We start from the raw sequence: 26,681 nt of genomic DNA on the forward strand, positions 1-26,681 counted from the left end.
TGGCCACAGAGGAGCCCTTTTCTTCAAAAGTGAGTCCCCGGTCCTCAATACCGGGTAAAGTACACACTATAGTGCATATCTGCGATCACTGCAACCCCATCGAGCACCTTTTGAATGAACTGGAAAGAAGATTGCGAGCCAGGCCTTCTCATCCAACATCAGTGCCTGACCTCATACAGAATGTATGGGCACAAATTCCTACAGAAAAACTACAAAATCTTGTGGAAAGCCTTCCAAGAAGAGTGGAAGCTGTTATACTTTAAAATGGAGTTGGTCCCGCTTTTGCAGCTATATGTATTTGAATACAATGTCATTACAGTCCCTGTTGGTGAAATGGTCAGGTGTCCAAATACTTTTGTCCATATAGTGCATCAACACTGCAGGGCGCTAGGCATCAAAATGACCCTTGTATAAAAGGAATCATGAGTTTTAATAGAGATTATAGTCATAGTCCTAGAGATGGGTTAAAAGGTGCCAGACGGCAGGCAAACTGGAAGGATTCTGTTTGTCAGCGTAAGGTTAGCTCAAGCAGCGCTGAGTTGCAGAGTTTAAGAGATCCCTGGTCTTCACCTGGAATTGCCACAAAATAAACTTCACAGACGGCATCCTGTAGGTCATAGCTCTCTAACTGCCTAATGTGACTAGCTGGCAGGGTTTGCTGGACTGTGTCATGGTAGATACAAATACTACAGAATAGCAAAGGTCAGGGTCACAAGCACAGTCATAAATAACATTCAGGGTACACAGAATAGCAACTGTTCTACAGGGATGCTGGAGCAAGGTATGGGAATTTTAAAATGTACTAAAAGTGACATCAGTGGTCACTTTGAATCAGAGAAGATTTTGGCATTCGCTCATAGAGGGAGTGCCGGGAGGGACAGACTTCCACATGAGAGTTGACAGGCTGTGATGGAGCCTGCCAGCCTCCAGAAAGGAGGAGACCCAAGGGCCAGCACAATAGACTTGGATGGCAGTGATGTATAATCGCTGAACGAGGCAAGTAGGCACATGGCTCCATTTTGTTATTAAATGTTGAGTGGTGGTTATCACATTTAAAACATAAGGAACACACATTATAATATAGGAAGTAAAGTAATGATATATTACTTGTCAAAAAAGCCCCTCCCTCACTAACATATGTAGATTAAAATATGCAGTATGCTAATCACACATCATTGTTATCAAACATACAAGTATACTCAAGAATATAAATACAACCTGCAAAATTGATATACAAATTAAGATCACACATTGCAGGGATAATTTGCATATTAATGATAGGGTTTTTTTTTTAATTGAAATTACACTTTGAAACAAATTCTACTAGGAGGGACACAGCCCTGTCCACCCATACAAAAACAATGTAGACCAAAAAAAAATAAATTAGGCACGTATTCTCAACCAACAAAAACTTTAAACGCATCAATTTAAACATCGAACAAAAAAAAGCTGCATCACATGACTATTGAGGGAACAGGTGCATTTATGCAGAAAGCCAAGCTTAAATTTACTGGTTTAAGGAATAACAGTGTGTACATGTTTTTATGAAAAAGAAAAACAAACTTCTAAATCCAAATAGTCCTTAATTCTAGATTAAAAAAAAACCAAAACAAACCTAAAACACTGTCAAATAACTATTCTAATTAAGGAATAAAAGTTACTAGAAAATATAAAGTTGTCTGATAAAAAGATTAAAAAAAGTTCCGGAAAAAAATATGTAAAAGTGTATTTTATGACTCTGTTAATGCACGTTTACTTAAATAAAAAATAATAAAAAGAAAAAAAAAAGTTATAAAAAATAAAAAGAAAATAAGTGTCTTTGGCCTATTTTAGCTGTTCCTTTAACATAAATCCTACATTTAAATATCTTTTAGAATATTTTTTCTTCAATTTAAACAATAACTGTACTTAATACATAAATTAACCACAATACTGCATCAGAATTTCCACCACTAAGCAAAAACAGAGAAAGCGGACCAGATACAAAAATAATTACAGAATGGTTTAGTGTGAATACAAATTTTTCTTAAAAAAAAAACAAAACAAAAAGATTCCTATGACCATTTACTTTGCGGCGTTTTATTAGGTTTAATTACCGTCGGTTTGCATGCTTGAGTCCACGTATTCACATGCTTTTCATGTCCAGTTTTAAATTCTTAATGCTGGTGTTTAGTGGATTTTAAGGCAATGTCTATATTATAACTTTGTACTGTCATTACCTAAAACCTCATCGTTTTCATATAGCACAACTTCTTCGGATTCTTCCTCAAAGCCTACCCTATTTTCTGTGTCAGAGTCATGGTCATATTTAATGTGGTAGAAATCTTCATTCTCGCTGTCTTCTTCTATAGGTTCTTGTAAGCTCGGGCTCTGTAAAGATTCACTGTTGCTATTTGTTCCACACGAACTGGAGGACAGATCATCATCGGAATCAGAAAAAACCTCTGCACCATGAAAAATATAACGATTTGGGGACAAAAATAGATATTGGGTGTCTGAAAGGAATTAAAAGAAAAAATAAGAATTCGACTACATATTAATAAGGTACAAATTAGCTCTACTCAGCAATAAAAAGGATCATTGTGTAAGTCAATAAATAAAAACATCAATGTCAATTATGCAAATCACACGAATTGGAGGTTCTCAGACCCATTCATCTCCCTACTTAACAGCTGTAGTGCTTTTCTACAGTCTCTGCCCTCTAGTTTTGTTTGCGGACCTTGTTATGGTCAACACCTCACTAGTCTGGAGTATAAACATATAACTTTGCACAAACATACAGAAAATTTATAGACTCAGGAAGTATCAGTGATTTAGGAACCCCATCTTCCCATATACCAATTTGACTATGCAACATCAGCACTGACAGGAGAAAACTTTAGTCATTCTAGCAGTAAGGATGGGAGTGTGTGGTGAACATCACTATTTAATGGCTTCAACTTTGGTTAATCTAGGAGATGTTGAACTGGTACCTCCTATGGCTGTCACTGCACGGCTTTATCATAATCCAGCAGGTGTCCATGGATGCACTGGCGGTCCAGTGCTACGATTTCTATGTAAAAATGAAGCACATAGCGGAGTGCATCAGGACAGAAGATTGGAGAGCTGCACCCTGTGATCTTTTAGGGGATACTGCACCAAATATAAAACAGAACTCTTTATCTCAAGCCCTGAACATTTTTTTTATTTTTATTTAAGATTGAAACAAAAAACCATTTACAATGGGGAAGGAAATACTAGATATAGCAGAGGCAAGTATTATTTATTAAAACAATGTTCTAAATAAAGATCGTATCAAGGTTATTTCATAGAAACATTATATTATCACTGCTGGGAACTATATAGAATGATTCAGTATTAGTTTCAGGAACTTTATTTAGAACTTATGTTTACATGTAGCCACTGTTTAGTTCCCCTTATTATATTTAATTTACATGGCGCCACAAGCTGTCTGCAGTGCCAGAGATTAATCAAGACGATTAAGCAGCAATACATGGTATAACAATTAACATGTTGATATGACCAAAGGCAGGATGAAGTCTTGAGGAAAGGAGTATGGTGTGAAGGGTTTAGGCAGCGGGGAGAGAGGGTTAGGTGTAGGGTTAGCCTACTTATCGGTAGGTGTCGGCGTTGTAACCCAGTCAGGATGCCGGCATCGGGATTCTGAGCATCCGCATCCCGTACCCAACCTCTTAAAAGTTGCCAGGTGCGAGTATACACTCACCATCTAAACACTTGCTTATCTGCTCCTTTGTTAGTCTGTTGGTTAAAATCGCCTTGGATGGATCAATACTGCTCTCTTTTTCTTCACCATTACCGATTGACGTTTCATTGACCGAATTCGAAGGCTCTAGCTGTGTAATTACAGCCCGACCATCAGCTTTGTATACAGCCATTTTTCCTGTACAGTTTTGAAATAGCTCAGTGTCACTTTCTGATGACAGACAGTCCTCAAGCGGTGGAGTCAGTGGCAATTCTGGGTGAGCCAACCTGTCTTCAGAAAAGGAATCCTGCCCAGTATTTAAGGGTTTAGTTGGTAAAGTATCTGGCAAGATGGAAAGCACTTTGTTTGGTCGAGGAGGTCTTTCTGTGATTTGAGAGAGTTTCAAGGAATTTGTACAAAGTTCTGAATACTTTCCTTCCAGTCTCTGACACAGCTCATTAATGATAACATCGCAATCTCCAAGTAGTTCAATATCAAAATGTAGGTGATTCAATGGCTCCCGATTAATTAAAATTTGAGGCACTTCATGTGGTATGGAGCCTAAAAGATAAAATTATTTGGCTTATAGAGTAATAAAGACTAACATCTATGGTTACTATAAAAGCTAAACTAAATCTGAAAACAACATTTTTTTTGCAACATTACAACAAAAAGAAAAAAATAGTATTATCCTACCTTTCCTAACCGCTGGAACAGCAATTATTCATGCAATGGTCACAGAGTGATGGTCATTGATGTGAATAAATATACTTCCAAATGTACAAATACAAGTTTTGCATATGGAGTTTTAAAAAATATGTTTTCATTTGCTCTAGTTCAAGATTTAAAAAATGAACAATTAGTAACAGATCAGTACATGATTCTGAAGAAGTTGTGGGTCTAATTCCACGACAAAAACGCATTTGGCACTTGAACCGCTGAACACTTTTGGGCATCTTGTCCTTCCTTATCCGGACCAAGATTGAAAAGCAGGAATATTGGGACATCTAGCGTTTACAACAGCCAACTGCGAGCTTTCTTACTAAAGACTGGTCAAACATCTTTCACAATTAGCTGCTGCTGCTCCCACTGCGGGAGCCATCTTCCGGCTCCCGCAGTGGGTAATGGGAGAGACGTCGTCATGATGACGTCTCTCCCATAATGCAAAGCGGCCGGAGGACCCAGTAGCAGCGTCGGGACCAGGAGCGGGGTTTCAGGTAAGTATTTTTTTTTTTTTTTTTTAATTACATCTCTCTCTACTGGGGGGGCTACTACTGGGGGCAGTAGCGGGGGGGGGGGGATTAATACTGGGGGCACTACAAGGGGGGGTATTACTACTGGGGGCACTACCAGAGGGGGAATATTACTACTGGGGGCAGTACCAGAGGAGGGATTACTACTGGGGCAGTACCAGGGGAGGGGGGATTACTACTGGGGGTACTACCAAGGGGATTACTTCTGGGGGCACTACCAAGGGGTATTACTACTCGGGGCACTACCAGGGGGGATATTACTACTGGGGGCAGTACCAGGGGGAGGGGGATTACTACCAGTAGCTGTTGCATTTCCCACCCTAGTCTTATACTCGAGTCAATAATTTTTCCCTGTTTTTTGTGGTAAAATTAGGTACCTCGGCTTATATTCGGGTCGACTTATACTCGAGTATATACGGTAGCTATATATCGATCTATCTACACACACACACACACACACACAGTGGACATAATAAAAATGTCTCTGTTCGGAGATCTCTACAATGCTACATAGTAGGTGGAGTGCCACCACACTTAGTAAGGATACTATTCAAGGCATGGGGAGGATTCTGTGAAATAAAGAGAAAAAAAAAATGTATTTGTAAAATCTGGCAGAAAATAAATATGGTGTAAGGTAAAATGCAAGAAAAGGTATCAACAAATTAATAACTCAGTAACCTAAAAATCCTCTGCCATTTTTTTTTTCGGGACAGAATCCTTCCCCATGTCCCGAATTGTATACTTACTAAATTTGGTGGCGTTCTGCCTATTAGTTAAAAGTCTTTTTTGGCTGCAGCTGAAAGGCACCCATTCAGTACTCCCTTATATAGTCACTATTTTCTACACATGTTGGGAGACGTGTAGCAGAACATTAAGACACGTTTACATCTGTCATTAATGCAAGAAGCCTCCTCCTGAATTACAATTTCCATCATCAGATATTTATTTTAACCACTTACTTGGTATTAAAGCAACTGGTCTCACTTTCAGCGAAGAACCAATAACAATAAGTAGATCAACCTCATCCTTGTCATACTTCATTGCTCTGTGGAACTGCTCCGGTAAATTCTCCCCAAAGAAAACAATATCAGGCTTCATAATAGCGAGACGCTCATCGGGCGGACACCTCGGACACTGTGGAACAATCTATGTGTGGAGGGAAAAAACATCAATATTCATTTGACAGTTGCCGGTTACCTGAAGCAAAATAAACGCAAAAGGTTTTTCTTAGTCAGTTAACAAATGCTATGCAAAGAAAGCTGGCATGATCTTAGTTTTGCATCTAATGTACAGTCAGGTGCATAAATATTGAGACATTGACAAAATTTTCATATTTTGACCTCTATTCGCCACCACAATGGCTTTGAAATGAAACAAACAAGATGTGCTTTAACTGCAGACTTTCAGAATTAATTTGAGGGTAATTACATCCAAATCAGGTGAACGGTGTAGGAATTACAGTTTCTATATGTGCCTCCCACTTTTTAAGGGGCCAAAAGTAATGGGACAAACTAAACAATCCTAATTTTAACTTTCACTTTTTAATACTTTGCTGCAAATCCTTTGCAGGCAATTACAGCCTGAAGTCTGGAACGCATAGACATCACCAGACGCTGGGTTTCATCCCTGGTGATGCTCTGCCAGGCCTCTACTGCAAATGTCTTCAGTTCCTGCTTGTTCTTGGGGCATTTTCCCTTCAGTTTTGTCTTCATCAAGTGAAATGCATGCTCAATCGGATTCAGGTCAGGGGATTGACTTGGCCATTGCATAACATTCCACTTTTTAGCCTTAAAAAACTCTTTGGTTGCTTTTGCAGTATGCTTGGGGTCATTGTCCATCTGCACTGTGAAGCACCGTCCAATGAGTTCTAAAGCATTTGACTGAATATGAGCACGTAATATTGCACGAAACACTTCAGAATTCATTCTGCTGCTTTTGTCAGCAGTCACATCATCAATAAATACAAGGGAACCAGTTCCATTGGCAGCCATATATGCCCACGCCATGACACTACCACCACCATGCTTCACTGATGAGGTGGTATGTTTTGGATCATGAGCAGTTCCTTTCCTTCTCCATACTCTTCTCTTCCCATCACTCTGGTACAAGTTGATCTTCGTCTCATCAGTCCATAGGATGTTGCTCCCGAACTGTAATGGCTTTTTTAGATGTTGTTTGGCCAACTGTAATCTGGTCTTCCTATTTTTGAGGCTCACCAATGGTTTACATCTTGTGATGAACCCTCTATATTGACTCTTGTGAAGTCTTCTCTTGATTTGGCCAACTGTTGTGAAGGGGTTTTTGTTCACCAGGGAAATAATTCTTCTGTCACCCACCACAGTTGTTTTCCGTGGTCTTCCGAGTCTTTTGGTGTTGCTGAGCTCTCCGGTGTGTTCTTACTTTTTAAGAATGTTTCAAACAGTTGATTTGGCCACACCTAATGTTTTTGCCATCTCTCTGATGGGTTTGTTTTGATTTTTCAGCCTAATGATGGCTTGCTTCACTGATAGTGACAGCTCTTTGGATCTCATATTGAGAGTCGACAGCAACTAATTCCAAATGCAAATGTCACACCTAGAATCAACTCCAGACCTTTTACCTGCTTAATTGATAATGAAATAATGATGGAATAGCCCACACCTGTCCATGAAATAGCTTTTGAGTTGATAGTCCCATTACTTTTGGCCCCTTAAAAAGTGGGAGGCACATATAGAAACCGTTGTAATTCCTACACCGTTCACCTGATTTGGATGTAATTACCCTCAAATTAAATCTGAAAGTCTGCAGTTAAAGCACATCTTGTTTGTTTCATTTCAAAGCCATTGTGGTGGTGAAGAGAGGCCAAAATATGAAAATTCTGTCAATGTCCCAATATTTATGCACCTGACTGTATATCTCCTAAATTCATGCAGACAACCTGCAACCAATGTAGCACTTACATGAAAAACACAATATACCTGATTAAATATGTCCTCTCTGACAGCTTCACAGTCAACTTTGTGTTTGCATATTAGGCAAGATGCCACGGCAAAGGACCCTAGCGGCAGAAAAAGAAAAGCAAAAAAAGGTTTGACATTCACAAGCTTTTCAATCAACAATGCTGTAGGATCAAAAATGAAGTAGCCATATCTAACTTATGTTTAACATCAGCACCAAATCTGCCCTGAATTTTATTTAACATTAAAATACATAGGTGGAATTCAATCAGCCGCGATAATGTTTTGCACGTTATCACACGCTAATTATGCTTAATGTGTCTATGTGCACTCCCACGATAAGTATCTGCCTGTACCCCCCCCCCCCAAAAAAAGGCAATGCAATATAGTATACCAGTATAAAAGTGACCCCAATAAAAGTATTTGGGGCTCTTAAAGTGTGTCAAATGGCTGTTATAATGCATTCTTCTAAAACAGTCAAATAATGATAGAAAACTTTTTTTTTGTTGACAAAATAAATGTTCTTCTTACATTGGAAGGTACATAAAAATGCCTAGAAGTATATATTTATGTCATTAAGAGACACTTTTGAAAAACCTTCAAAATAGGCCTCTAGCAGCCACCTGCAATCTTAAACACACCTGTCCCATTCATATAGCACCCCCATATACCGTGTTTCCCCGATAATAAGACCTACCCCGAAAATAAGCCCTACCCTTACTTTTGTAACCCGGTCCAAATTAAGCCCTACCCCAAAAATAAGACCTACCAAAATCCTATTTTGAGCTGGGAACACTTCAGAGGCCAGCGTTCCCAGTCATGCAGTGCGCGGGTGACATCATGACGTCACCCGCGCGCTGAGGATCCTCTGCGGCCGCGCCTGCTGGAACATTTTAGATCCAGTCAGCGCGCAAGTGAGAGGGACATCCCGGACGGCGGCGAGTCAGGTAAGTACCATACTGTACTGGTGGGTGGGGGATCAATTACAGGGGGGCTTGCACTGCAATAAGGGAGGCTGCATAAGGGACACTGCTACAGGAGGGGGACTGCATAAGCGGCACTGCTACCGTACGAGGGAGGCTGCATAAGGGACACTGCTACAGGGGAGGCCTGCATAAGGGGCACTGCTGTCAATGTTAATTAAAATAAGAACTACCCCAAAAATAAGCCCTATGGTATTTTTTTTAACAAAAAAAATAAAAAAAAATAAGACAGTGTCTTATTATCGGGGGAAACACGGTACCTGTCCTACATCAATTAATCCATTTTCCTGCACTTTGCACCCAAAAAAATACATGTCATTATTGGTCAAATTCGGATAAATATTTATCTAATTAGTCATCAAGGAGGGTGTCCCAGTGGTTCTGAAGTCCCGACATTTTTACCTTAAAATAGGGATTTTCCCCTTGTTCAGGAGGTGGTGAAAAGAAATTAGCAAAAAATGGTATGAAGAATTTGCACCCACACAAACTGTGGCTAATAGGATTGTGCGATAAGCATTTATTTGCACGATACAGTTTATTGCGAAAAAGCGGCTTATCGCACCTAATTGAATTCTCCCTTTAATATTAAACAGATGCAGTTTTAAAACCTACACTACAATTAGTGCTGTCCGTGTGGTGGCCGCAGGCAGAGTTAGGTTTTCAAGGCATAATTCGCAGCCTCAGCAATGTGGTCACACTAACAACCACTTTTTGCCATACCTGAAAAGATTTCTGTTTGACAGTGGATATAATTGTGAGACTTCCTCACCTTAGCTCTCTGCACTAGCAGAGCATTTTCATGTCTGCAAACGTGGAAAAAGGGCAGAGGTGAGGCACATGGGGTGCATTGCTGGAAGAAGGGATAAGTTTGGCAGGAGTGTGCACATACTGTACACACTTATACAGTAATACCCCACTTTGTGCTGTGCATTTGTTCTGGAGTGCTAACAGAAAAAGCATTAAATGAACAGGTCTGCAATATAGTGCAGGGCTTCTACTTTCTCGCTCAACTGTCCACTTCATTGCCCAGTAAATGACTGGTAAGAATAGTAATAAAAAAAAAGAAAAAAAATACTAACAATTCAACTATTATTCATTCATAAGGTAAAGAAACAAACAAAAAAAAAAACGTATTTGTACTGAACAGATTTTTTTTCCTCAGTTATGCTGGCCATACACGCTACAATTATCGGGGCGATCCGCCTGATATCGGCAGATCGCCCCGACAATTGTAGCGTGTGGGGGGGCGACCGAGGGTTAAATATTGCTCGGTCGGGTATGCCGGATTGTCCAGCATGCCGTCCGGTGCGATATTTACCGGTAAACTGTCGGCCGCATCAGGCAGTGTATGCCCAGCCGCGGCTGACAGACAGACATTTCCTGTGTTCCTTCCTACGGAAGGAACAGGGAAATGTCTCCTCCCCCGAGGGCGGAGCGCGGATGTCGGGCTGATACACTGCGAGATTGATCTCACAGTGTATGCCGGCGACATCTGCGGCTGGCAGGCTGCCAGATAAAATGGCTGTCGGTCTGACAGACATTTTATCTGGCCGTGTATGCCCAGCATAACAAATCGTGTGTTTATGAAACACTGCAATCCAAACGCAAGTTACAAGAAAATGTAACCCAAAAACCCAATATCATCTGTACACCGCTATACTGGAGATGAAATAGAAGGAGAGGCAAGAAAAGTCTCTAGTGATTGAAGGAAAGAGAGAGAGGACGAATGTAAAATATGGCGAGATATCTCCTGCAGAGGTCTTATGGACAGGATTTATAAATGTACAATAACATACTCACCATGGCATTGTATTATTCTTTGTATTCCTGCAACTTGTTCCAGTGTATCTATATTCTGAGTATAATTCCGAAGAAGTTTTCCCTCTTTGTCCAACATGGCGATAAATTTGTGGCAGAGAGATGGTTGGAACTGACCAGGAAAGATTTCCTTGAGGAAAAAATAAAAATACAAAGCCAATGATTGCAAATATTGCCATATTTAACAACCATACACACCCTTAGAGATATTCATTATCCACATAGCTAAACACATACAGGCAGAGAATAGTAGCAGAGAAACAAAAATAAGTAAAAAAAAGTGATATACATGAGTAAAGTCAGCAGGTAACATCCCAGGGCATACTTGCCGACATTCTGCTCCCTCCTTCCGGGAGGGAGCTGAATGCCTGCATACAGCAGGGGGCGTGGCCGGGCAATGGGTCCGTTTTGGGGGTGGAGCTAGGGGCGTGGCCGCACGACCGCGTCATCGTGGTCCCGCCCCCTCCTCACAATGCCGAAAATGAAGGCATTGTGAAGCAGGGGGCAGAGCCACAGTGACGCTGCGGGGGTTCCTAGTAGGCAGACGGGGGTGAGTGGGGTGGGGGGGGAGGACAGCCGGCAGCCGGGAGGCTTGCCTGCCTTTCCGGGGGGGTCGGGAGCGTCACCTGATATTTGGGAGGCTCCCGACCAAATGGGGAGGGTAGGCAAGCCTGTCCCATGGTCAGGTATAAAAATGCTGGGTTGTTCTAGTGGTCTATAAATCTGGCTAGTTGTCTGAGACTGCAAGGACTTTATTGAGGGGGTGATTGTCAGGGTATGTTTCACATAACCAGAACAGATCAAATTACACACGTTTCAAGATAATACAAAATAGTGGTTGCTCATGATCAACCCAATAGTTTTTCAGGAGGTGCTTGTAAAGGGAGGAGTTTATTCTAGGCTAGAAAAAAAAAAAGAGAAACAATTTCCCCAGAATAAACTCTTCCCTTTACAAGCACCTGTGAAAAACTATTAGTTTGATCATGAGCAACCACTATTTTGTATTGCTGTTCTGAGAGGCATGGATGGGACCAGTATTGGGAGGGTGTTCTGGTTCATGTAGTGCTATTTGGAGGTCTCTGGGGTACCTTCAGGTGAGTTGGCTCTCAACTTAAATATATCTATCTATGTGCTGTTATCATGTGGCACTACAGTATGCAATTATATGACCCAGAGCGGGTGCTATTATCATGTAGCATTAGGGACGCCGGTACAGAGAAGCCTTGGCGTGGCCTGGCGCTTAGCCATGTATTTGCGAACAAAGATCTCTGAATTTCAATTCTCATGTAGTAATTAAGTATTTTTGCAGTTTTTTTTTTTTTTTTTTACAGTGTGCTGGAGGGATTTAGGGCCTGATTCAGAGCCACTCGTAAGCGGCAGCTCGTTCGCTCCGAGCGGTGTTTGCCCAACTGCGCATGCGTACGGATCGTTATACGCATGCGCGAACCAGTCAGTGCGGCCGAAATTCATGTGCTCGCAAAATAGCGAATGCCTGCTAATTTGAGTGACAGGATGAGGCGTATGTGGGTGGTAACAGGGGAAGGTGCTTGAAAACGGGGAGTGGAGATCCGATCGCAGGCGTGCTTAAAGGTCAAAACGGGCGTTTTATGGGTGTGCATATTTAAAACAGCAGCGTCATTTACCACATCACTGGGTTTATTTTTTAGCCAGAACTGCTCGCAAAATTGTGGTAACAAAAACCAACCACAAGAATAGCGAGCAGCTCATACCCTGTTCGATGTACTCGATTAATCTAATAAATAGCGAACATGACGTAGGATGCGAGCGGCCAGGGGGCGTAGTTTCCCAAAAAACGACCACAAGTTTTGTTCGCTCGTTCAGACCTAGAGGCGTGAACAGACCGCAAACAGCGAACGGTTCATTTGAATAGCCACCCCTATTTTCAGGACGAGCGAGCGCTAATTGCGTCCGGCTCTGAATCAGGCCCTTAGCTTTTTTCTAATGTTTCAAGACTCATGCCGAGTATACACTGGACGATATATCGTTCATACAGCAGACGAGCGATATATCGTTCAGTCCATCTGTACGTGTGTACCCAAACAATAAATCTATATGTCTAACAGACATATTGCATTGGCCGTGCTGCACGGCAGATACAGTATATTGCACAGATTGATCGTACACATGACCAAACGACCGCAAGTTATGTTATCGCAAGAGCCAATCCAAAGTACATCAAAACTGGACTGGCATACTGAAATGGGTTTTTCTAGCCAGAAATATTGTACGACATGTTGGTAAATGTGTGTGCCTACCAAAGTCAGTTGGTTGGTGGGTCAGTCGTTCAAGTGTGTACCCCACATTACTGTGTCTAAAGATATTTCAGCATTTAACACTAATGGAAAACCATCAGCAACTCATAACATGAGACATCAACCTAAAGATTGCTACAGCTCCTATGGCATGGTTGTCTGGCACAGTTTGGGTACAATCATTGAAAGGCAAGGACAACAATGATTGCTACTTCATAGTACTGAGACAGTCCCATAATAGCTGAATTTTTATCTGGATGTACTGTATTTAGATGCTACAATGTAACACACAATAATTAAAGCGCTACAACATCATTTTGTACATCCCTCATGTAAATAACACAAACAAAATCTATTTTCTGTCATAGAGATATATGAATGAAGGACTTAATTTTGACATAATATCAGGTCATCTTATACACACACATTCTGCAGCACATATCCTATATCCTAAACCACTGCTCCATGCTCCTTCCTCACTATCTACCCCATCTGTGTCACCCCTGTCTGCCCCTCCCCTTTAGAATGTAAGCTCTCACGAGCAGGGCCCTCGTCCCTCATGTGCTTCTCCTTCCCCTACGTATAGTATAATTTACTCCTAACTCCCCACAACAGCACCCAACACTTGGTTGCTTATGTCCTGCTGCTTGTGTTATGCAGCTATGTCTATAAACCATGTCCTTGTCCTGTATTGTATTGTATGGCTAATAACTGTTTTTCTTGTGTGCTCATTTATGTACTGTGTAAGGCGCTGCGGAACCTTTGTGGCGCCATATAAATAAAGGATAATAATAATCACCTTCAGCCTATGTTGCTGCATTTCTTTCCATGCCAGAAGACCAAAAACTTTCAAGACTATAATGCCCCATTCACAAAACATGTATGCTCACCCAAATATTTGAGGGACATATTAATGTTATGCGTATGGCATGATCAGGCATCCATGTTACCTATATCACTTCAGTAAGCACCAATAGGTCTCTAGATATTTTGTTCCCATTCACCTTCCAAATGCACAAATTTCTCTTAAGCAAATCTTTTATAGTTATGTATTAAACTTGTTTCCAAGTATTCGGGCACTATAATGTATATAGATCAATTTATTTATTTATTAACAGTTTCTTATATGGTGCAGCATATTCCGTTGCGCTTTACAAATGGAATCATTAAAAGAACAAAACTGGGTAGTAACAGAGACAAAGGTAAGAGGGCCCTTTTCGCAAGCTTACAATCTTTTGGATCAATGTCCTCTTAATTGAGGAGACACATAGGAAAAGAGCTCTGCATGGCCTCAAATTGCCTTTGGCTTTAGTACAGATCTGAATGCATTAGTATCAGTGGAGATCAACACACTCTGAGACAAGGGGGTGACGATTATATTCACTAATACCCCTTTTCCACCTAAATTCCGGGTCTGACCCGGAGTTGGAACAAAGGGCCTCATTCAGACCCACTCGCAAGCGGCTGTCCGCTCGCAAGTGGGTCGATGGTGTGCACTGCGCATGCGCACGACGGAGGGAGCTCCGTCGTGCGCATGCGCCAGACGCGACGAGCGAAGGACTTTCCTTCGCTCGTTGTGTCTGATCAAAGGGGGCGTGCTGTCGATGTTGATTGACAGCACGCCCCCTTTGGTGGGCGTGCCTGCCAGACGGAGGCGTTCCCAAGGGAACGCCTACCGTCAGAAGCCGGCCCCACTGACATCACTAGTGATGTCAGTGGGAGTGATTTTGGCTCCGATCGAGCCAAAATCACTCCAGGGCTTGTGGTCGAAAACCCCGACCACAGGCTTCTGGTCACACTGGTGATGGTCAAGACCATCGCGACCATCATCCTGCACGCTCGTATGTGCTGTGGGTGGTGACCCACAGCTATACGAGCGTCCAGGAGGACGCTCCATTTTTATGGAGGACGGCCCTCATTCAGAGCGAGCGCTCTGCTCAGAGCGTCCGGCTCTGAATGAGGGCCAAAGTTCCTATCCGGATCAGACCCGGAATTTTGCCGGCGCCGACTTGGGATATTCCCGAGTCAGCGCCGCTCACACCGCAGTCGGGTCTGCATAGACCCGGTTTTTGCGGAGTGAAAGTGGTCGCTTGGAGATGACATCATCTCCAAGCGCCACTGAAGCCGGACCAATCGGGCGGCTAACAGCGCACTCCAGGTCATCGTGACCTGGAGTGCGCTGTTCTCACAGCAGGGTTGCACGGGCTACGCCCGTGTTAAACCCTGCTAGTTACCTGGGTTGGATTGCCAGGTCACTCGACCCGGCGATCCAACTCTCTCCCCTTTTACACCAGGGAGCTGCCCGGGTTAACCCTTCAAAAACCCGGGTTTTAGCTCCGGTGTAAAAGGGGTATAAGCCGCTCTTCACAGATCAGCTTTAATATTTTTAATAGACTTTCTAGGTAGGAATAAAATATTTATACTGCATTACACTCATTTTATGTTTGTACACATTAATTTATTGGTAAACTAATGGGAAATGAGAAACACACTATGCACATCCCTTGTCCATCTCATTCATATACCTATATAATAGTCAAAAGTCCTTCAAACATTTAATTCAACATTTACATTAATGACATTTTAAAATTAATGGAGTATTGCATTACAAGTCATTAATTCCCTAATATATGGTAACATAAAATATGGTGGTCAAAACCTATATGTCAGATACAAATGTCCAATACAGATTTACATTTATGTGTACCACTGTAAAGTTATTATGATTTTTACCTTCAGCATTAATTAGAAATGTGTGTGTTTTACATTGAATGACTCTTCTCTTAACCTGATCAATCCCCCTTTTAGGTTTAGCAGCATTTTTATAAAGTAGAATAAACCATTAAATTTTTTATCCAATTTAGAACCAATTTATGTTGGAAAAATGCTATATGGAGTTCAGCCACTCTAACAAGTTTATCAATTAAGAACACAAAATGTACAACCATATTCTTACCCCAGTCATGCAGAAACTCCATGTTACCTGGGAAGGTGCAATTTACTTTAACATGCATTGTAGGTCAGAATGAGGACCATCATTGATATTCTCTATAGAATGTTGTAAATAAATACATTCCCTACATTATAAGAGATCAAAACTTACCTTTGCAAATTTAAAGAATGGTCTTGGGTCCTTTCTAAAATATTCAATATCAAACATGGCTTGAGGATTTGGAAGGTCTGGAAAATCCACTGCGAGACGTGCATAAATGCCATCTCTCGATCTAAAATCTGGTATTCCGCAGGACACGGAAACCTGAAGATTTGGTTAAAGAGAAAAAAAAAGCAATGATGTGGCAATGACAGAATGGCAGTAAGTTACTGGCAAGGAAAGAGCATGCCCAATACAGGGATGCACTATCCAGAACATAGGCAAACATTCACTGTTAAAGAACAAGATGTGGGAAGACTTCATACTGCTAGACTTCTATGGGAAAACATGTAATTCTACAAGTATAGCAAAGGTGCATTTTGGCTCTGGAAATCCACAGGTAACATATTTTAGTCAGGTAAAGTAACTGAAAAGGTAAATCTCTAAGTGAACTTAGATAACCCGCAGATGAGTTTGGGACTGCGAGGTAGAGTTACTAAGGCTTCTAAAAGTGAGAATGTTCCCCATAGCAACCAATCAGATTATATCTATCATTTTCTAGAATGCAATAGAGAAATGACAGACAGAATCTGATTGGTTGCTTTTCATTTTTAGAAGCTTTAGTAAATCTACACCCTACTGTATTTAAGCTAATGAGTTGCTCAGGTAGACAGGAAATTACTTTATACAAAAATCTATTAAATATGCTAAGTAAAAAGAGCTAGCACTCTCACAGAACATAACAGGACGCAGGGTTATACAGCATCACATTGGGGATGTACACATTATACTTTTGCCAAATATTGAAGCATGTGCAGTTTCCTATCCAAAGCAAACTGATATTAGTGCGGCTCAAAATCAGCACGTTATACATATAGGTATTTGCTCTAGGTATAAACATTCCAACAAATACAAATTCTAAGAACATACCCCTGCTCCAGTCAACACCATTATTTTTTTGCTTTGTTGAAGAAGCCGCACAGCATCCTCAATAGTATTAATGTCTTTCCGTTTTTTCCTTTTTGGTGGGTCTGAAAGGATGTTTATAACGATCTGCCATAGGGTCATGTCATCCAGATCCGGTGGTGCAACAGATTCTGGAAGTAAATCCTTCAATATGGTCCTAGGATCTGTACCCATCATAAGGTGTCGCTGAACGAATGTGTAAGGACCTGCAAAGATATTATTAGTCAAAGATAAAAAAGGAAAGTACAGAATGCAGCATTTTATTGCAGTTTCTTTTTGATGTTCCATTTTAGAACAGCAGTAATTGGCAATTGCCTGTAAAGCATTTTCGGTTTTACAGATAATGCACATCCCTTAATATGTAACGATGGATTTTGGCTTTACTATTCCCTGGTTCTCTGTCTGCACTTGGCAACAGTAGACCTAAACCTCTAAACCTATATGAAGACTAGACCTCGGTAATTTGGATGCAGAAATCAAAACAATAAATATATATTCAGCTAAAACCCTTACATAAAACCAGGAATTGCAAAAATTAAATTAGAAGTATCTGTGCTGAAAAAACCCAGACCAACCACTTATGTACAGAGTAATCACAACCTAAAAAGCATGTGCAGATGGAAAAATAAAATTATGATTACTGCAAAAGGAAGATAATGACCCAAAACACTCGGAGTGCAACCAAAGAGTTTGTCAGTGGGACTCGATGATGTAAAACAACCTGAGCATGCATTCTGCTTACCGACAAAGTAACTAGCAACTAATAACGCATGGTATCTTAAAAGAAGCCAAGATTTCTGTGACGTCAATGGGTGACTGGTTTTAATAGTTATTTTTTTAATGATTTTCAATTAAATTTGGTTTAGAATACTTTCAATGTGACCAATTATTTTGATCGCCTAAAATGGCATTATGGAACAATGTCCTGCAGTGCTAAAGTTTTACAGCATATGAGATGTCCAGACATAGGTGACATTCTGCAGGGTCATTCAACGTCAGTTCAACAAGATGTGTCCACCACCCATCTGAGAGTTTTACAAATTTTTTTTAGTTAAGAGTATGTCAGTCAAAAAGTTTCAGCAGACAGTGTATACTTTTCCATATATTGGTCTTATATCTGAATTGCTTGAGTACAGATAGAACAAATAGTAATTTTGACTTCAATTTCCAAAGACTTACACATGGCATTAGCCGTTAAACATAAACCAATCCACTGTGCAGTGTTAAATAACTGAACTGTTAAATAGACAGCGTGTTAACTAATAAGGGGTAGATGTACTAAGCTCTGGAAAGTGACGAATTGTAAAGTGATAAACTACCAACCAATCAGCTCCTGTCATTTTTCAAACACAGCCTGTTAGATGAAGGTTAGGAGCTGAGTGGCTGGTAGTTTATCACTTTCCACAGCTTAGTACATCTCCCCCTAAGAAACATAGGGCCCTATTCAGAGTAGCATGGAATGCCAACGTTCACCTAGTTTGAGCGATATGTTGCTACAGCACGTGTGAAAATCCCTAAAAACTCCTATGAAGCAGGCGTTGTACAGTGTGTACGCACAAAAGGTGCTTTAACGATTCAGATGTACGGTATCACATAGGTCTTGAAGTGCTACCGTAGTGCAGGTCAGAGACTAAACGCAAGCTTGGAGATGCTCAGTCTTATTGCTGTGTTATGGGAGTGTGCTGAGCTGTTTGCATACGTGTGCTCAATCATTCACTTTGGCAGACTTACTTACTAAGAAAATCTGCACCTGACATAGGGCTGGTGAAAGTTTTTATGGTGAGACTGTCAGCATCGTGGAAAGACGCAGCAGGCGGTATTAGAGTCTACGCTCACCTCTGGATAAGCTACATAAATTGCAGGTTCCACATGCAAAATTGTATTATTAGACAAATTAAGTATTTTCCCAGTTAATATGATTTGGTAGTGGTGAGATACCGCTAGACAAGCACACCATGGTCAAATGAGAATATATTCTGTGCACAATACAGAAAGGATGTGTACAATTACACAAATATGTGATGTGAAAGAACGTGTACAATTATAAGGTATGAAAGTCAGCACCTATACAAGGTTTTGGAGTCCAATCACTGGAACTGGCATGGGAAACGCCATCATCTTCATCACTGTCGCATGAATGAAATCCACCGGCAATATCATCATCTAGGTGAATACTCTCTGCAAAAAGAGCATAAAATAAGATTTCTAGGTGGTTTAACCATCTCTAGCTAAAACCAAAACAACAAAAAAAAGTATAGCGTGTTATTTTAAACTTCAGATATAAAAGTTTATTTGGATAGGAAAGTAAGTTTTCTTGTACAGGTTAGAAAAGGAAAGCAAATATTTGTTTGGTTGTTATGAGTATTGATTTATTTATTAAATTACTTTCTAATTTTTCATAAATGCCTCTACTGTATTTGAAACAATGGACCCCTCACTGCCTTTTTTTCCCCACAAAACCTCTCAAATAGTATTTTCTTAAATTTATTTAATACATTTTAAAATGTATTTGGGTGCGAGCTGAAATGCCTGCGCTGGCAGCCGACCATGCCTGACAGGAGCAACAACTGAATAGCTCCATCGGGTGCGTAGGTGGCAGCAAACAATTGAATTGCGTCCTTAGTGTTGTAGTAGTGCTGCAAGAAGTTTGTGAACCTGCCAAATGTGTATCGCTTTAGAGCGCTCTGAGCTCAAAGGCAATAAATATTCTCATGCCTGCAAAATACCATCAATAAAAATTTGCATAAAAAAAAAAAGGAAATAAACCTTTTGCATATGGGAAGCTATATAAGTTAGCACCACTAGAAATTGTTGCGACACATTACATACATAGAAGCAGCACGTGTCCCTGTTCCCAGTATACTCTCTATGACATTTGCTTAGGAAAATAATGTATGATGTGGGGGGGGGGGTTGGAACCCTGGACACAAGTCAGATGCAGGTGGCATTTGAGGTGCAGAACATCAACAGTAATGGATAGTGGGTACACATGCTGTACAAAGTAATCGTATAGTATCAGCAACACATCTATCATTACCTCACTCACCGCTTGTGGTGCATACTTAAAGAAGCTTTGAATGGAGGCTAATAAATTAGGCTATAATAATGAGTGCTACTGTCCTGAGCTATGGTTCCATTCCAAATTAGAGAGTTGTTGAATGCCTTCAACAGTCAAGAAATGTACATTTTGCTGGTCTTTTTGCTTTTTCTTCAAACAAGCGTTGGTATGAACGGCCCTTGTTTATGAATAAGGACATGTGCATCAAGATTGGAAAAGAATAATTCACCATAGGCAAGTAGCATTTAGCATTAAAGGTGTAACTTATTAACTCCATCTAAAACGAAGTTTGCAGGTCTGGGTAGATCTATCACTTAACATATCCATACTGGTCATTAATGTTGCATGTCAGTGCATGTTTTCCAGGTCTCCTCACAGAATCGCAAGTGAAATAATTAGCTCCACCTGTGGATCTTTTAAAATGTGTCAGTGTGTAATGAGTCTAACTGTGCACCTGCTGTGTGAGCTGGATATCATGTACTGTGTGGGGTCCAGAGGACCAAGTTTGAGAACCTCTGCTCTATAGTGAAGCACTTTGCTTAAAAGTCATGTACTTGTCCTGCACACAGAACAGTCTGATCTCTGCAAACTATATTGGAGACAACTATAGAGTGTGCGACGCTGTAGCTTTCTTCCAGGCACAAACCTCACAACGAACTGATGATCAATTAAAACTAAAAAAAAAAAAAAAGGGATTATCTGATAATTTTTTATTTAAAAAAGTACAAACTTTTATAAAGATATTATATGACATTTTAATACAATGCGTCTAATGTTAAAGTTTCAGCAAAATAAAATCTGAGCAATTATACAAAAAACAAACAAAAACAAAGTAGTGATTAAATCAAACATCGCTGGATTTTTATGATCCCACAATCGGGTTCACATATTCCCATTTCATCATAATTACAAATGTATCACAATGTTTATTAAAATGTTAGTTGTGTTTAGGAATATCAGGAGTGTAATTGCTATTCCATAATGTATCGATAAATTCTCACTTGTATTTACTTATTAGTAAACAGGTGGTATCCACTTTGTAGATCAATATTTCCAATTGGATCAATATTATGAGAATCAATCACAATAAGTAAATGAGTCACTTGGGCAGGTCTAATACTATTGATCCATTACACAGACGTCCCCATGCAATTTGATGGACCTTGGAATAGAACATCACAAAAACCCTTCTAAATGTTCAGAGCCTGATTCAGAGGAGGACAACCATAGGGCTGCGCAGAAATGTGATGGCAGAAGGATGGTGCGGCTTTGTACGCAAGCAGCGAATTAGAGACGCAGCCGGTGGGCATCTCTACATATGTCATCCGCCGCGACATTAGCATATATTCGCAGTACCGCTGCGTACAAATAAGCAGTCGCAAATGAAATAGCATCCACCTCTAAAAACAGGCACACAGTGCCTTAATAGATCAGAAAGCTGTCCTCATATTAAAGGAGTATAATCTAAGAGATCACACCATAGTGTACCACATCTAAGGACTGATTTGTGCAATTCCTAATTAGGCCAAGTTGAAATTTGGAATATAAATCCAATGATGAAAAAGCAATATATCCCATTTCCTATACAAAAACCATTTGAAACTAGTGCCATATAGGTGGAGCATGTGACGTTTTACAATAAACCGTGACTATTGCCATAGCTGTGTTATTTAAAATGGTTTATTAGTGACTTTCTGTATCTAGAAAGGAACCTGTTACCTAGTGTGACATGGTCCCTTATCTGCCAGACTTATCTGGAGACTAATAGTTGTTTGCCAGAAAAGGGTGATTTTGGAACATAACCACCAAATAGCAGATGGATTCTCCCCGCAGGTCATATACAAGTTTGGTGACTAAAGACCATCATAGTATTTTATTTTTATACTTCATGGTTGATTGCAACGTATATATATTTGGTTTTCATGCTGAAACATCCAACCTTTTCCAACTTCAAATTCTTCACCAACGTTGGGACTTGAGGATCATCATCCTGAGACGTATGAATGGTATGTATTCAACGCTGGAATAGTCTCCACCTAAGCCCAATTTAAATAGTCTAAAACATATTGAAACCTTAAAAAGGTATAATAAAATTAAGGATTACCCACTGCCCAGACATTTGCACATGCCAAGATCTCAATTTTATGGGCTCGATTCTATTCTGCGCAAAGTGAATAGCGCAGGGAATCAGCTCCCGGAGCTATTCAATACACCGCGCTGCTAAGCCCGCCTAAGGATTTCTTCTTGCACCCCTCCGGGGATGCAAGCAGAAATCCGACAAAAGTCCAGGCGCGATGCTGTTTTCTGCCCTTCACGCTTGGAAAACAGCATCGCGCCGGGAAGATAGGTCGGGGAATGCACGTTCTCGCGCCTTAAACAGGGTGTTTAGTTGCGAGAACGGGCATCCTCCGATTCTACACCGCGCAGAATTTAATAGCTCCAGGAGCTATCTCCCGGCGCTATTTACATCGCGGGCAATTGAATCGAGCCCTATGTTTCAAATTGTAAGCAAATAAATAGTAATTGTGAAGAATTACGTAGCGTTTACCTCTGCATACTACTGCTGTTGTGGTAACCTCCTTTCACTTAGCTTTAGATTTGATAAAATATGCATTTTGACCAGGGATGAACATATAGGGGGGGCAGCTTCCCAGTTCATTTATTCCTATTTTAAATGCATCGGTCAAAGCCGACAGTGATTGGTGGCATTGATAAATTTACTCCATAATCTTGTTTTTCCCCCAAAACAAATGGTATGCAATATTCTTATCCTTTATTTATATTACGCCGCGAGGGGTGTACAGCACCTTACAAAGTACATAGACAGAAACAATATGAACAAAACAAGAACAAAGTCACTTACGGCACAGAACATTGCAGGAGATGGACATAGTTAATAAACGTTGATGCATCAGCAATCATATTACCCAGGTGAAAGGTGCCACTGTCGGTAGTGAGGAGGAGATGATGGTGTAAGAGAGGGGCAGCAAAGTACACGAGGGAAGAGGTGCCCTGCTCATTAGAGTTTACAGTCTACAGGCCTACTTTGGAGAGGTTTTTCAAATATTCACGTACAACCTAACAGTGATGGTATGGGACCTTTAATGCAGAATGGACAATTCTGAATCAGAAAGAAAACAGTCAATTGTTGCTATTCAGTGATAAGGCTTGGATTAAGAATGTTTCTGACGTTGGCTGTGTATACAGATGTGGGCTGGTGTACTTTGTATTTCAGAGATATTACTCGTATTTTAGTGCCAGTCAGCCCTGGCCAAGGTTACCAAGCCCCTATTTCTTAAAGCTGTATACACACCTTACAATGGTGCGACCCAGCAATATGGCAAGAGGAGTAATGATACAACACGAGCCGTCGTACATTGGATTGTGGCATGTACGATGGCACGATGTATCATTACATGCTACATGTAACTGCACTGTGTCGTTAATTGAATCGTCAATTCTGATATGCAGCACAGCAGCCGGGAATGGCGGATCGGGCGTACGCACTTCACGATGTGTATAATATATAGTTCCAATCAGTGTCATGACGATATATCGTATGGTGTGTACCTAGCTTTACAGTAACTGACATTCGCTACTTCGCAATTAACAAGGAGGGGAATACTGGGGACAACATGGGGAAAGATATTTACATTTATTTTAGAAGCTTTAAAAAGGCAAGTGTTTTCCAAATTACAGGAAAAACAATCCTTGGGTTAGAGAATTTAGACAGGAAACGCCACTGGGACATATACATATTCTCTGTACCATGCTGCAAATTTATGCAAGAGACAATAATAGTCCAGAAAAGCAGAAGCATTCTGGATAAAATTTAATCTGAAGATATACCACCTCTACCACTTGCGGGAGGACTTGGATATAACCAGTATGAGGTTAAGAAAACCTCATGTTAAATTTGCAGAGCCCAGAGTTTGTAATATGCAATGTAATTCTTGTTACCAACACATTGAAGTAGGCCGAGATTATGCATTTTTTTACGAAGATTTTGAATCAACACCTGGAGAACCAAGATATTCATATCTCTACACAGCTGTATGCCACGGAATGTTTCTTTCCACTGTTAAGCAGACCCTTTGCTTAGATGTATGAAGTCACGCATTTCTCCACCGCCAGACAGTTTCATCAGCATGGAAAAATTATACAGTGTGTGATTTATAACAGATCATAATTTTTAAACCAGAGCTTCAATCAAGGAAATCCATCCATTAATCCACAATTGTGAGGCTAAGCAGGAGCTAAATCATTTCAGTAATGGGCATACAGAACAACATTAATAAAAAAATGTATATAAAGCTGGTATTATATATTTGCTGAGTATTTTATAAAACAAATCTTTCTGTATTTCTATTATAAAGTTGGATTATTTATACATCATTTTAAATAGTGTATGGGTATCAGTTTTAAATGGATATTATAATAATTTCGGATATACACTTGTTTAGAATAATGTTTATTCTTTATTACAAATAAGAATATATGCGCACATCATGTCAGTAACTAAAAACATATCCCCTTTTATATATTACTTGTTTACTACCATTGCATATGTGCTGCTGATAAAATTATCCATCAACAGGAGGCCAGAATGATGATATTCTCAGACTATGGCCCTCATTCAGAGCCGGACGCTCTGAGCAGAGCGCACGCTCTGAATGAGGGCCGTCCTCCACAATTATGGAGCGTCCTCCTGGACGCTCGTATAGCTGTGGGTCACCACCCACAGCCTATACGAGCGTGCAGGTTGATGGCCGCGATGGTCTTGACCATCGCCACTGTGAGCCGGAGCCTGCGGTTGAGTTTCTCAACCGCAAGGCCCGGAGTGATTTTGGCTCTATCAGAGCCAAAATCACTCCCACTGACATCACTAGTGATGTCAGTGGGCCGGCTTCTGACGGTAGGCGTTCCCTTGGGAACGCCCCTGTCTGGGAGTCACGCCCACCAAACGGGGCGTGCTGTCAATCAACATCGACAGCACGCCCCCTTTGATCAGACACAACGAGCGAAGGAAAGTCCTTCGCTCGTCGCGTCTGGCGCATGCGCACGACGGAGCTCCCTCCGTCGTGCGCATACGCAGTGCACACCATCGACCCACTTGCGAGTGGACAGCCGCTTGCGAGTGGGTCTGAATCAGGCCCTATGTTCAATCTGTAGTTTTACTCTGTTGATTAAAAAAAAGTGTATAACATGTAATTGTATATGATTGTTTTTAATATAAAGTAGAAACTGAAAATGCTTTACATACAGTTATTTTAATGTTATGTTGTGTGCCAATTACAGAAATAATTTGATCCTGCTTCCCCTCACAACTGTGGATAAAGGAATTAACTTTCACTGGAGAGGTGGACTGAGTCACACTTTCTCATCTGATGAAATAGGCGCCGGAGAAACGCGTCAAAATATACTTTCAATGACTACAAATCTGTAAGAATACGAAACTTATAACAGCTCTCATATAGAGACATTACATATCAGTGTAGTCTCTCTTCCCTCTGCCGTGCATTACATGGGCTTATGGCTGATCGGAGATGTGTCAAGAGCATTTGTGACATTGCAACACCTAGCCAGATTCATCAGAGACTTTTATTTTATGGCAACAAAACGTAAAGGGTATTTCCACAAAAGGTTTTACCATATTAAAATGCTATCACAAGCACTTACGAGAATTACATTTTGAGAAAAGAAAGGTTTCGCGTAACATCTCTAAGTTTTACTCAACTTTGTTTCCAATGATAAGTTTAATAGAAGCAATCTATAAATCCTGGTATAAAAACATATGCCTTTAGTAATACTCTCCTATGATTGCCACTTGTAGCATCCCTGATTTACCCTGTGTAGCATCCCAAGTCAAAACACTGGGTAATACAGTAATGAATCATCTTAAGCGGTGTATACAAGAAGGACAAAAAGCAGATTTCCTACTGTTCCACCTGAGAAGCTGATAGTGTGTAGGCTACACCCATGGACAACTGTCAGCCCAAGAATCAGTGGCCTCCTGCCACAATATGAGGAGTGTTACAATCAGGCTTACTATAGGTGACAGTTACTGTACATGAAGGCACCAAGCCCAGCACCCAATGGGTGAGTAATACAGGGCAGTGTGTGGCACCTCGGCCACTTAAGAGTGTCTCCCCCAGAGATGACACCCTGAATAGGGAGATGAGGGAAGGGGCACCCACCTCCATAATCAATGGCTCCATCCGCCGGCTCCTCCTCCTCCTCCGCTTCCTCCTCCGTGCCCTGCACTAGGAACATCACCATCTGCCGCCTGTCCGCTGGAAGGCCCGGAGGAGGCGAGCTGCCCTGCGCCCTGGATTTGTCCGCTGGCTCTGCAGAGGCCTCTCCCTCCTCGGGGAGCGCAGGGACAGATGGCGGGGCCTCATCCTCAGCAGGGACCGGACAGCCGCCGTGGGTAATAATATCTAGTCGCTGCTTTTTGGCGACGGGCCCGCCGTCTTCCTCCAGCGGTGGTGGTGGAGTGCCGGGGAGACTGAGAGCCAGCCGCCCCGCGTCCGCCATCTTCCCACAGCCAGAAGTAGGAGCCTCCCATGCAGCGGCGAGCGAGCGCGGCGCACCACGTGA

At 41.1% G+C, this 26,681-nt stretch overlaps 1 protein-coding gene across 2 annotated transcripts; it reads right to left on the minus strand.

The window, feature by feature from the left end:
- Positions 1–1,271: 1,271 nt before the first annotated feature.
- On the minus strand, positions 1,272–26,681 carry SIRT1 (sirtuin 1). Of its 2 annotated transcripts, XM_088476352.1 has the most exons (10): positions 26,279–26,681; positions 19,088–19,201; positions 16,988–17,229; positions 16,070–16,222; positions 10,676–10,823; positions 7,914–7,993; positions 5,916–6,102; positions 3,725–4,264; positions 2,973–3,052; positions 2,411–2,495 (listed from the first exon to the last, which is right to left on the minus strand). In XM_088476352.1, exons 1-9 carry the CDS (start codon positions 26,616–26,618, stop codon positions 2,985–2,987), a joined length of 1,872 nt encoding a protein of 623 aa, XP_088332478.1. In that variant the 5' UTR covers positions 26,619–26,681; the 3' UTR covers positions 2,411–2,495; positions 2,973–2,984. The 2 variants fall into 2 exon arrangements, with proteins under 2 accessions (XP_088332474.1, XP_088332478.1); XM_088476348.1 differs by lacking the exon at positions 2,973–3,052 and having other exon boundaries at positions 1,272–2,495; positions 26,279–26,679.

Source organism: Taudactylus pleione, unplaced genomic scaffold (genome assembly GCF_031769625.1).
Source record: "Taudactylus pleione unplaced genomic scaffold, aTauple2 ptg000016l, whole genome shotgun sequence".
Lineage (NCBI taxonomy): Eukaryota > Metazoa > Chordata > Amphibia > Anura > Myobatrachidae > Taudactylus > Taudactylus pleione.

Coding starts and splice junctions, on each gene's coding strand:
- SIRT1 (XM_088476348.1), bottom strand. CDS start 26,618: ATGGCGGACGCGGGGCGGCTGGCTCTCAGTCTCCCCGGCACTCCACCA. Junction 19,202..26,278: donor TGGAGCCATTGATTATGGAG/GTGGGTGCCCCT, acceptor CTCTTTTTGCAG/AGAGTATTCACCTAGATGAT. Junction 17,230..19,087: donor GACTCCAAAACCTTGTATAG/GTGCTGACTTTC, acceptor ATATCTTTGCAG/GTCCTTACACATTCGTTCAG.